The sequence below is a fragment of the Micromesistius poutassou genome (genome assembly GCF_964030765.1).
Source record: "Micromesistius poutassou genome assembly, chromosome: 16".
NCBI lineage: Eukaryota > Metazoa > Chordata > Actinopteri > Gadiformes > Gadidae > Micromesistius > Micromesistius poutassou.
The window spans coordinates 13,374,485-13,388,153 of NC_140286.1; the positions used below are offsets into that span (position 1 = coordinate 13,374,485).

Below are 13,669 nucleotides of genomic sequence, written 5' to 3' on the forward strand. Positions count from 1 at the left end.
TTTTTGCAAAATGGAAATACTTACTGGCCCCTTACACAACACAGGCCAGTTCAGGCCACTGCAGTCATTGTAAAGGGAGTGCTGAGGGGGGACGATGATTTGAATCTCAAAGATTTTCATGTAAATAAATGTCCCTATTTATCTCAGAATGAGGTAACACAGTGATGGCTCGTTCGCGAACAAATCAGTTCGAACAAACGACTCTTTAACATGAACGAACCGACCTGATTCCCTGAATCAGTTTGTCTCGTTCGTATCGTTCGTTCGCCGAGACTCGACTCCCAGCTCCACCCACTAGTTGAATGAGAACGAGGGAGGTGACTGAGAACCATGATTCACCGCTACCGGAAATGCGAATGAACGAACAAACGAACGACTCTTCTTGGCGAACTGACTGACGCAAACTGATTCATTCAAACGAATCATGAAATCCACTACTAGTAACACATTGAAGATTGAGCCCTTTAAGAAAGACCTTGCATTCTCAGTATTGGGATTTATTGGTACAATGGCCGCTTTTCACCAGGTGTCGCCAAAGAGAACAAAACTGAAATCTATTTAATTATTTTGCACAATAGATAAGCGTATTATAATGTTTTACATACAATCTGAATCTTGCATAATGCAATCTTGCATTATTCTCAAAAAATGTATTCAATAACATAAATGATCATTAATTCTGTGCCGTAGGTAAGATTCAAGAGTTGTAAAGTGAGAGCAGGAGAGCAATGTTTAAAAAATGACCAATCAAACAATTTGCTCCCTTTGCCAGGTATTATTACATTGACCTGTGATTAACAGATGAAAAAGATTTCCTGAACCAATCAGAGGAGGGATGCCTCCGGGAGCGGTATCAAATCAAAGTGCACTCACACAGTGACATGTTCAATCAACTCAAAACAGATTTTCTCTCATCACATTCAATGCTGATGGATGGCTATGCCATTTATAACAAATTACACTTAAATATTACCTACAGCACATTTGGCAATCAGGGCAAATTTCTAGATTTCAGATATTCAAGCTTGCGTTTTGCATTGAATATCATAGAACAAAAGAAGAATGGCCACATTATATCAGCAATTTTATTTAGTATCTTTACAATACATCCTATACATAGATGTGTATTTGTATTTTCACTTTGACTATAAACTAATAACCTTTACAACAGATCCTATAAATTTGTGTGAATATGTTTTTTTACTTCGACTGGAATCATATCTTTATAACCGATCCTATACGAATGGGAATTATTATTTTTACTTTGACCATAAATGTATTCTTCAGATCATATACATACGTGTGAATTTGTATTTTTACTTTGACATATATTATTGAAACAAATGCATACAACATTGACACACGATGACACAAGCTGTATTGATGACCTACTAGCTTAGCCTTGAGGATGTTTAAGATTGTCCTACAATCTATGAGCACAAAGCACAGCTATGTTGTTGAATCACTAATGTAACTAAGTCATCAGTTGAGGTCGCCAGGATCAAACTGGGGGTAATTTCCGACAGAAGAATCTCCTCTTCTCCACACAGCTCCTTGCCTGCTGGCCTCCCCCAGACAGAGTCCCACAGTGGTTCCCGTTGGCGGGACACTCGGGCAAGGAAATAACGCCACCGGCGGTCCGGTCCATCCACAGCCAGCGGCCCGCCAGCCAGCGCAGACCGATCCACACCTCCTCCGTCGGGGCCCGGGCCATCTCGTCCTGGGCGTGGGATAATTCCTCCTCGTCGTGGAAGCTGAGGAGATCCAATGTGTCCGGTCCAAGAGCCCTGCAGTGGTCGAGAGCTTCCTCCCATGTCTTCTCCTCCTCCAATACCAGGTTATGCTCACAAAGAAAGAACAACTTGTCAGCACAAGCGTTGTCAATCAGTTTGCCCTGATAGACGGTACCGCACCACTTAGGACCTGGGTGCCCATCATGCCAGATCGTGTCAGGCAGGGAGTTACTCTGACCGTTACTCCACCTCCACACACCTTCGCTCGATCGATAACGGAGTCCGACCCAGCATCTCACATCTGAACCTCCACAAATCTCTGAGAAAGATGACAGTTCAAGAGCATTCCTTGCGTTGGCTAACGTGCTGTTTCCACCATAGTGAGAACTGCAGTACTTATTGGCGGGATTCCACTTCATTGCCGTCCGATGACTATGGACAAATCTGAGGCCGTCTATGGAGGCCCCAACAGGCGGTGGTGGGCTGGTGGAGAGAGAGAGAAGGAAGAGGAACAGGTACTGGCTGCGTGTGTTCTCCATGACTCCTCAACACATCTGACCTTCTCTGGTAAAGGCTATCAGATAAGATATGAGAGAGAGAGAGAGACCACGTGACCACAGAAGAAGGAATGTGGCATAATACATTTGTTTATTTTCTACAGCTTTTCATGACACTTAACATACACGTAAAACAAACAATATACCTGATATGTAAATTGATACATATGTCCATACAAAATATATATATAGTATATTGTATCACATCTGCTTTCAATGAATCCTATCAAAAATAACTAAATACAGAAATATTTGTGCATTCTGAGGGATTCTAATGTCATGATTGACGTGATGTCATGATAACCAAACAACATACTCTCAAATAAGATCAAAACATTATGTATGTGTATATATATTAGGGCTGTCAAATTAACAAATTAACACAGATTAATCGCGGTCCTATAGTGCCCTCTAGAGTCAAAACAGTATTGTATATTTTTTGCCTGAGATGCATTGCATCTTGAGTGATCTTAAAATGCACCGTGTGTTAATGAAAAACATGTTTTAAATAAAAGAGACATTGAACTTTAAAGTGTATTATGTCTATTGTTCATTGAATCACTCATCTGCCATAATTTATTTGAATTAATCACAGAGCCTGTAATTAATTAGATTGATTTTTTAAATCGCTTGACAGCCCTTATATATATATATATATATATATATATAACAAATGAAACCCATATATTGGACCCATATATATATATATATATGACTGATTGACATATATATATATATATATATATATATATATATAAAATAAACAGAATGGTGAATAAATATTGCAGGTAAAAACTGCCCGAGGGCATTGAATTGTAACTGAATAATAATACATCAATATTAAAACATCTCAGCTTTTAAGTCGTGTGCTTGTATTCAGAGTACATCTATATTCTAACACCGTCATCCAAGGCCTCGTAGAATCGTAGATATATCTGCATAACTCTCGTCAATGCTGGTATTGCAACATACACTCGGCCGTACCTGTTGGAGCCCGAGTCTGATCATGTGATCTGCTCAGACACTGGCAGGACAGGATGTCACACCGTGACAAATGCAAAAAGAGAAAAGCAAATATCTGCTTTGCATTGTCTCAGCATTGGATATCGCAGATTTGGACATAATGGCAGACAAAACAACAACCTTCTAAATTAAGACAGGCAACACATTCCTCTTTCACTTTTAGGGAATTGGTTTACAAACATTTTCATCACCATCGCTAATATAGGCCTACAGGTTGTAAGTCTGAAGAGTGCTGTAGGAGCAAAGATTGGAGAGGTATTGCTTGAGGGTAATTTGTAAGAAAGTTAACAACCTTGGTTGTCCAGTATCAGAATCTTGCTCTCCTCTGCTCAATTCGGCTTTCTCTTGAAGGTGTCATTATGTTTTGTTGGTTTTCCCTTTCCTTTAGTGTGTTATAGAGCCTTTTATCCATGTATAAAGTCTGCTAAGCTACACGCCATAAGGGGGGCTCATAGGCGCAAGTGCAGTCAACAAAACTTATAAACTTATAATCTCGACGCATTCAATGCTGACGGATGGATGTCATTTATAACAAATAACTCAAATAACAGCCCTTACATCTTACCTACAGTACCCCAGGGCTAATTCATAAATTCCTAGTTGGACCCATGGATGTGTGGTTGATGCCTTATGACCAAACACCAAAGATGTAAAAAGGAGGCATACATATAAATTATATATATATATATTATCTCTACTGCTTTCAATGAATCTTATCACAAATAATTTAATACAAAATATCTGTGCATTCTGACGGATTCAAATGTCATCATTGACGTGGCGTCATTATGACCACACAACCTCAAATAACAAATTGATTAACAGCAAGCTACTGTCAAATAAGACTTTTAATGAACCAATTAATTTGAAAAAAATGGTGGATAGGATTCAGAGGATAGATTATCAATACTGGTTCCAATTAATCCTATCAAAAGTAAATATCTGGTCTGCATTCGGACAGATTCAAAGGTCATGATTTGGAATCAAGGGCACACCACCAAATAAACACCATGGAAACCAAACAGCACTCACATTTAAATAGTGAAATAAAACAGGAAACTTTCAAATAAGATCCAACCAAATCATGTAATGGTCGCTGACCACTAATCCTTAGTCAACACACGCAAACTATTATGTTAGGTGGTTGATGGAACAAAACACACTCACACACACACTTCCTGCAACACCAAAAACTCTTACCTCCCATGTCCCTCTAACACCAACGACTCTCAGCACCCATGTGAAATAAACATAAGCAATACAAATGTATAAACATGTGCACAAGTAAATCTATATTTATTTATGAATTAGTGTACATGCCTCATACTAATTTCATAGCCTCAAACATCTAATTTTCCCTCCCTGCCTTTATAATTCATAGTTCTCAATATAGGCACATATAAATTGATCTTACATTTAAGGAAACTTCAACTTGAAATCATTTTTCAAGAACTTAAAGAACATCAACCAGAACTATGTAAACGCCAGCTCAACTAATATATCGATGAATCAAATCTCCCAACAACTGGCGTGGAGGCGTTTGAGTCAGAAGTCTGCTGGCCCGCCCTCGCCCTTAATTACTTTTGGACAGGTGCCCATCTCCAACTCCTAAATACTAATGTTATCGAGTTAAAATTGAAACGTCAACTCAACCGCATGTCTATTGGCATCGATTGAAATTGGATGTACCCGCCCAATGCCAATTTTTCCAGCCTAACGTGATCAAAAGTGGCCCAATCTGGCAACACTTATTGCCGCACAGGCAGCGTTACCATGGCTGCACACTGAGTTCTTAAAGTGTGCAAGGCGACTTAACATGAGCCTACAAAGTGTGAGGAGCAGGGGTGTGGTGTGCGGGGGGACGCCGTTCGCCCACTTTTTTCAGCATGTTACAAAAAATATACAGGGCTCTGAAGTCTCACGCATTCGCCGTGAGACACACGCAATTGAACCCATTCACACGCTCACACGCCACACTTCCTATTTCTCACGCAGAGAAATGACCAGTAGCTGGTAATTTCTAGTAAGTAACTAGTAGCTGAAACAGTTTCTTGTAAATGGACATATAAAGAATAGAGGATATGTATATAATATCCTCCCACACCCTCCCCAGAATCACACCAAACATAGGCAAAGGGACCTCGGATCACCCCAAATTTGAGCCCTAATAAATGGGGCTCTTAACCCACTAAAATTACCCTTACACTGCATGCAAATGCCCCAAAGTCTCTGCAATCACACACACTTCACATACAGGCATTAATTCATTGTTTATTTCATATACTGCAGTGTGCATTATAACAAAAAAATAAATAAAACATGAGATCCCCCCCCCCTCCCTCACCTTATTAAATGTGCTTAATAAATACATTTGAATTTGACAGACCCATAAAATGGGTATTGTGTTTAGTACGGTCCACCACTGTTGCTTCTTTCCCCATGAAAAGATAGTCAGTGTTTAATTATGTTGATTTACCTTTGACCATTTCCTGTTAGAGTTTACTGTGTAAAATGCGGTTTAGAATTAAGGTTTGTGTCAAGAAAGGAAGAGCCATCCTGACAGCTGTTGGACATGGCTAAAGCCTGCTTTGCACATGTCTTCCCGCATCAGTCGGAGTTCCAACGAGTGACCTCCGACCTCCATTTTGACCTCCCCAAATGGAGGATTTGGGAGACCTGATGAAAACCAGCATGATGCAGGGCCGCCCCGTACGGTCCGTGGCCCGGAGGACTTCTCGCTGAGATATTAAGGGTCCAGAGTCAAGGAGCTCATGAGAAGTAGGACACTTTCTCTTTAACAGTATAAAAAATTGCAGGCTCTGATAGATATGCAGAACATTTCTTTTTTTCAAGTAAAAGTCGTCTTTCCCGTCATTCTGTCATTTTTTATTCAGGCCATGGTTCTCAGCAACTTGTCGAGGTCCCTGCCGACGTTCGGGGGCTGGGAGGCAGCGCTTTTGACCAGGCCGGGCCCCATCTGATCGTGTAGGGCTTGGCACAGGCTGGTGGTCGCCCGGAGCAGGCTGCCGCTGGACGGGCCCAGCACGCACCACAGCAGGGGCAGCGCCTTCTGCTCCACCAGCTGGGGCCGGCGGGGGTACAGCTCCGTCACCAGCTCTGGGGGGGGGGAGGAAACGGAGGGAAAGGGGGAGGATAGGAGACAGAGGAAGAGAAGGAGGAGGAAACCAAGGAAGAGACAAAAAAATGGGAGACAGGAGAGGAGGAGGAAGACGAAGAGACAGGAGAAGTTGGCGGCAAAGCACAGTGTATCAGATGCCTCTTCATTGGCCACACAATGGTATACGTATGTTTGGTGCTCATTTCTAACATCATTGCTTAAAAAAAAAGAAAAAAAAAGTAACATTTTAGCCATTAACAAACCTGCAACCTTCTCGATCAGATCCACCTTTGCTTGGCCACTAAGAAGCCCTGCCTTGAAGCAGAACGGCTGCAGGAGGAGGCTGCCGTCTGGAGAGGGGAAGGGAAGAACACATGAGTAACAACAAGGACAACACCGCGGTCAGACTGGACCATGTTCCGGACGGCTCCCCACCGGGCCCTCACCGAGGTTCAGCACCAGCTCGCAGAGGGCCCCTGTGGCCGCCGAGTACACTGTGCGGTTCTTCGAGTTCAGGTGGTTGTCCACAATGGCGGGCACCAGGTGGTTGATCACCCCGGACAGGTGGTCCTTCAGCAGGCGCACCATCTCCTGCAGAGACTCCAGGGCGTACAGGTTCACCTTACGGTTGGACTCCTGCAGGCGGTCTCTGAACGCGTCAAACACCTGGGGGAGCGGGGAGAACAGATGACCAAAAAGGGGACAGCAGGTAGTCTCACCAGGAAAGGGGATAAGGGCAAGTGTGAAGTAGTGGGCGTTTACGAGAGGTGGGGCTGTTTTACGGACCGGGAACAGGCTGTGGATGACCACGCTGGGGTTGTCCTGGCAGTCGGCCACCAGCTGATCGATGCCTTTGATGCGCTCCCTGTAGTCCTTGGACTCCATAAGAGCGCTGAGCTGCTTGATGTACTCGGTCTTGTCTGCGATACTGTGCCCCTGAGTTTTGGAGCTGTACTTGGTGTTGGGCGCCCTGTAGGGTATCACAAAATATTATGTCATGAAATTGCATACATACGTACTACATATATATATATATGATCTTGGAAATAATATCAAAGATATTCTTAAAGTTTGCTTGAAGTTGAGAAAACAAACAATTGCATAAATAAATATAGGAGAGACACTTCTAAACAAAATCCATCATGTGTGTTCTGGAACACGACCCCGAGAGAGAGGAGCTGACCTAATAGCATAAGTGAGTGTTTTACTTTTACAAACATATTTCAAAGGTGGCTGTCATGTGTCTGGGAGGAGTCTCACCTGGTGGTGTTGGTGCGGGTGGTGGTGGTGTTGGTTGGGGTGGGGGTGGGGGCTATTGTCTGTTTGGGGAGCGTCGAGGCCCTGGCAGTGCCACTGCCGGGAAGCGAGCCTCTGCCCCGAGCTGAGGGTGGTGTCTTGGGCATCTCACCCGGACCCTGACCCTGACACAACAACAATGTTCACAAGACCCGTCACCAAGCGGTACGGTGGGGCGAGAGGGCGGGGCCTTCCGTACCTTTGTCTTGAGACCGCTGACCATCTTGCGGGTGGCAGAAAGGTCCTTCGTGGGGATGTGCTTCTCCAGGAGGCTATCAAAGTCCCGGTGGGAGGACAGGAGCAGCAGCATCTGGCGGCCAAAGGACCTGAAGGGGGAGGAGTGAGAGCGGCACGTCACCGAGCCGTTGGACAGACGCCAAAGCCTTCACCCAACACAGGAAGTCACCGGGGGCTCTACGTGCCTGGGTTCCGGGGAGGAGTCCAGGGCCAGCTTGACCACGGCCGGGAGGAGTCTGCCCGTCACGTCCTTCCCTCCGGACAGCAGGTGAGCCACGCCCACCCTCTCCAGCAGGTCGGCCAGGTGCTGGGCGGCGCACTTCCTCACCACCGCGCTCAAATCGCTGCAGACAACACACACAAGCTCAACATGAAGGATGCAAACAAAGATACACAAAGGACAGAAATACACACCAGATGGAAATAAGGAAACATAGGCTAAACCTCCTACCAGTATCCTACCTACCAGTCCAAAGCAGATGAAGGATTTTAGAAACAATTTCTTCAACATTTAAGTCCTGGTTAGATGTCTATTTTTTCTGTTGTATGTTTGTCTGTGTGCCGTCATGGATGGAGAAGCTGTTCTTGTCTTATTGCTCAATGCACAGATTTTAAAATGTAACCTGTACCTTAAATGACTGTTTGGACTATCAATGCCCATTCTAGGCGTTAGAAATTAGCTTTGGCTACACACATGCACACGTGTACAACACATCGGACACTGCGTTTGCATCTGCTGCTGATTCTTTGTACTTAACAAATGTACTATTTATTTTTTTATTTTTTGTGTGCGTGCGTGCATGTGTGTGTGTGCAGCACCCTGACCTCAAACCCCCGACCAGGAAGGCGTTGATGCAGCGCGCCGGCGTGCAGTGCTGCACCATGTGGCCCAGCGCCGCATCCACTTCCTGCCGGATGAAGGCGTTGCTCTCGGCCGCCTTGTGCAGCAGCACGCTGGCCGTGGCCTCCAGCTGCTGGTCCATGGCCCGCTGCAGATGGCAGTACAGGACGCCCAGCGTGCACACCGCCACGCGGGACACGCCCGAACGCAGGTTCTTCACCTGAGAACCAGACACACACTTGGTAAACACCACTCTCACTCTCTAAAGGGCTTTGAGTGTCTTGAAAAGCGCATGCGATGCATGCGTTACATTGTAGTACGTTTCACACTCCTCGCTTCATCAAGAGGCTGTGTTTTGCTAACTTTGTTCATGTGGAATCAACCACTTGTTCTATGGTGGAGAATTGATTGGGATGGTTTTACACACAGCAGGGTACATAGCTTAGGCTGTAGACAGGAGTGAGTTTGTTTTACACTTGCAGACAGTGACGGACTGTCCACACCCAGACGCCCGCCCGCCCACTCACACACCCACCCACAATTACAGATGCTTGGCTCCATGTTAAGCGGTAGATGGAGAGAGAGAGAGAGAGCACCAGTGAGCAGGCCCATAGAGGGTGAGCTACCTCTTGCACGAGGGTGTCGCAGACGTCGCGGAGCCTGGTGCGCAGCGTGTCCACGTGGTTCTGGGCCAGACTGCGCAGCACCATGAGGCCTTCGATCTTCTTCTCCCTGCGTTCAGAACCACAGCAGATCAGTAAAATGAAACACAAGTTCGGATTGCTTCGACAAATTCTCTGTGTGTGTGTGTGTGTGTGTGTGTGTGTGTGTGTGTGTGTGTGTGTGTGTGTGTGTGTGTGTGTGTGTGTGTGTGTGTGTGTGTGTGTGTGTGTGTGTGTGTGTGTGTCACACCAGTCATCTGAGCTGATGAGTGTGAAGCCCTTAGTCATCGCCAGCTCAGGTTTTGGAAAGGGGGGGAGCACGGGGGGCTGTGGGTGGTCTCGCTGGGGGCTGCCCTGGGCCGGCTCATCTGCATACACACACGTTTCGAAAAATTCACGCCGGTCTCAATGAGACACCTTGCCAGGGTCGCACGACAACATCAGACAGAAGTATTTCCGAGCATTACCAACTTTCGCCAGTAGATGGCATCAGTGGACCAAAAGGAAAATCAAAACAAATTAAAGGCCTGTTCCATATAGACGCCTGTCCCAAACATAAGCCGGTTGCGTTCAGTGATTGAAACAAATAAAAGCCCGGGCTATTCATTTAAGTTTTACGGTATGCAGGCTCAATCATAAAAAAAAGACAGTTACATTGAATTAGTTTATTGGTGTAAGAGATGCCATTCTTACCTCTGCTATCCAACAGCATCTCCTCCAGCATGGGCTCAGCCGTCGGACTCTGGTTGGGGAAACGGCGGTCCCCGTTCTTCTGCCGCTTTCCAGAGAGCCCGGCCTCTTCCCCCGCCTGGTGGGGGGGCTGGCCCCTGACCTTCTCCTGGTGGAGCCTGCCGTTCCTCACACGCTCCTGCACAGGGGTAAATGGGGTGGACGAGTCCTTACCTCTGCCCACCACGCCTTCAGCAATGTCCGAGGCCAGCGGACTGCCTGGAGCCTGGGACCTCTGGCCATCATGGGACTGGCAGCGCTCCATCCCAGCCTTGGCGCCTCTGAGCGCCCGGCGGCGGGAGGAGGCAGCGGCAGCGGCGTTGGGGGACGAGGCAGAGGAGCTCACCGGGACGTCCCGCAGAGGATCGTTTAGATCTACTGTGAAGGACACTATTTAAAAGGACAGGTTAAACATACTTTAAAAGAAGCACAAAGAGTATACTTGTAATAACTCCTATACACTCAAATTATATTTGTAATACACTAAAGTATACTACTTTCTCACCTGGGGGTTTATAGCCCGGTGGCTTGGCCTCCGTAGGGCGGAGGACGATCCTCTCATTGGCGCCAGCAGCTGGGGCAGCCAACCGGGGAAGCCTAGACCCACGAGGGTAGCTAAGGCTATGGCCCGGTAGCTTGGCGTCAGTAGGGCGGAGGATGATCCTGTTGTTGCTGCCATCAGCTGGGGCAACCAACCGGGGCAGCCTAGACCCACGAGGGTATCTAGGGCTATTGCCCGGTGGCTTGGCCTCCGTAGGGCGGAGGATGATCCTCTCCTTGGCACCAGCGGCTGGGGCAGCCAACCGGGGCAGCCTAGACCCACGAGGGTATCTAGGGCTATTGCCCGGTGGCTTGGCCTCCGTAGGGCGGAGGATGATCCTCTCCTTGGCGCCAGCGGCTGGGGCAGCCAACCGGGGCAGCCTAGACCCACGATGGTGGTCAGGGTCAACCACTTCTAATGAAGTGAAATTGAAGTACACTTTAATAAAACTGACTTTTGACTTTCTACAATTGTGGGTTGTAGCCTACTAGGCGATCATGCATTGGCATGCAATGAAATGGAGGACTGCAAGCTACAAGGTCTGCAGAACAAGCTTTCTTCAAGGTTGTGTTCTGACCTTGACTTAAACGATAATCACGTAATAATGTAGACTCCTGTTGTGCATTGAGTAATCAATGTGCGCGGGTTAAGCCAGCCATCACCACACACACTCAGGAGCTGTGTTTGAAATCGTTTCCTATCACGGATATAGTACACTATATAGGGTGCTCGCCATTTTGTAGTGGTGTTTGAATTCTCAGTGGTTAATTTCATTCACTATATAGTGGACAATAAAATACCCCAAATTTGAGTGAACATACGACGTGCCCTACATGTTACTCCCCTATACCACAATGCAATGCGGTCGTGTTTTACTGACGCAAATAACGTTTAGAAATGTTCAGCGTTGTGTCCGAATTCTCGTTTGTTCGTTCCCTATATAGTTTACTATATCATAAACACTATATAGGGAAAAGTGAGTGAGTCAAAATGGGGGTGGACGAGTCCTTACCTCTGCTCACCACGCCTTCAGCAACGTCAGAGGCCAGCGGGCGGCCTGGGGCCTGGGACCTCTGGCCATCATGGGACTGGCAGCGCTCCATCCCAGCCTTGGCGCCTCTGAGCGCCCGGCGGCGGGAGGAGGCAGCGGCGTTGGGGGACGAGGCAGAGGAGCTCACCGGGACGTCCCGCAGAGGATCGTTTAGATCTACTGTGAAGGACACTATTTAAAAGGACAGGTTAAACATACTTTAAAAGAAGCACAAAGAGTATACTTGTTATCACTTCTATATACTCTATAGTATATTTGTAATACACTAAAGTATACTACTTTCTCACCTGGGGGTTTATAGCCCGGTGGCTTGGCCTCCGTAGGGCGGAGGACGATCCTCTCCTTGGTGCCAGCGGCTGGGGCAGCCAACCGGGGCAGTCTAACCCCACGATGGTTGTCAGGGTCAACCACTTCTAATGAAGTGAAATTGAAGTACACTTTACCACTTTAATAGAACATTTTAATAGTGTATTACACAGGACTTGGAAATAAGTGTACTTATTGTACTAAATGACCACGTATTTACCATTTTGCATAATTTCTCTCTGGCGTAGACTACATTTTATCGAAGTTTAAGTAATCTTTGCGGTATGTCTATCGCAAGCGTTGTTAGCGCGATGGTGATAGATTTTCGATATATCGTGCAGCCCTGCTTAAATTATATTTGTAATACACTAAAGTATATGACTTTTTCACCTTGGGGGTTGTGGCCCGGTGAAGTCTCCTGGGTCGAGGCGGCACCCAGAGCCTGTGCACGGAGGGACACGGTGTCAGAGTGGGCCGCCTTGATCCAGGCTTCCTGGCCGTCAGCCTCCTCAGCCACAGCCAACCGGGGCAGCCTAACCCCACGATGGTAGTAGGGGGTAGGGGGCCGACGGACCATCCTCTTGTCGGCGCCAGCGGCTGGGGCAGCCAACCGTGGCAGCCTAACCCCACGATGGTGGTCAGGGTCAGCCACTTCTAATGAAGTGAAATTGAAGTACACTTTAATAAAACATTTTAATAGTGTATTACACAGGACTAAATGACCACGTATTTGCTATTTTGTATAATTTTTCTAAGTACACTCTAAGTACAGCTTGAGATGAAGTATACTTAAATACACTTCTAATTTACAATACACTTTCAATTAAGTACACTTTTTATAAGTACAATGCAATACCACTAAGTATATTTAGAATTAGTATACTTATTTTCAAGGACATTGAAGGTGAACTTAATGACATGTATTTTAAAAGCACATGTTAAACATACTTTTAAATAAGCACAACAAGTAAAAGTATACTTGTAGTCACTTTTGTTTACTTCAATTATATTTGTAATCCACTAAAGTACATGACTTCTTCACCTTGGGGGTTGTGGCCCGGTGAAGTCTCCTGGGTCGAGGCGGCACCCAGAGCCCGTGCACGGAGGGACACGGTGTCGGAGTGGGCCGCCGTCATCCAGGCTTCCTGGCCGTCAGCCTCCTCAGCCACAGCCAACCGGGGCAGCCTAACCCCGCGGCGGTGGTTAGGTTTACGGCCCGGTGGCTTGGCCTCAGTAGGGGGGGCGGGGACGAGCCTGGTCACCTCGGTGTAAGACTCCCTGTCCACCGTCATGATGGAATCAGGGGCCAGGGGAGTACACAATGAAAGCAATCTCTTTCTGTCCATCGTCGCTGTTCAATAATCTCACTATGAGTCTCTGTAAGAAAACAGATTCACTTCATTATTTAATTAATAAAGTCTTTACCACATATACATTAAGGATTTTAGTTACATACATCTTAGAATGGACCACTGCTTAGGTCTGAAGCTTACTAATGCAGTTTGCATTTCTGACTCAAGAAATGAAGTGTGGGAGTGATGACGTACTGAGAACAATTTGTGAAAAGAGAATAAA

General features: G+C 46.3%; 1 protein-coding gene across 1 annotated transcript; it reads right to left on the reverse strand.

Moving 5' to 3' along the window:
• Nucleotides 1-1,501: 1,501 nt before the first annotated feature.
• Nucleotides 1,502-2,272, reverse strand: LOC311360850 (macrophage mannose receptor 1-like; the record flags this gene model as incomplete). The annotated part of the gene is made up of 1 exon (XM_084480949.1): nucleotides 1,502-2,272. One exon carries the CDS (start codon nucleotides 2,270-2,272, stop codon nucleotides 1,502-1,504), a length of 771 nt encoding a protein of 256 aa, XP_084337075.1.
• Between the last annotated feature and the right edge of the window lie 11,397 nt (nucleotides 2,273-13,669).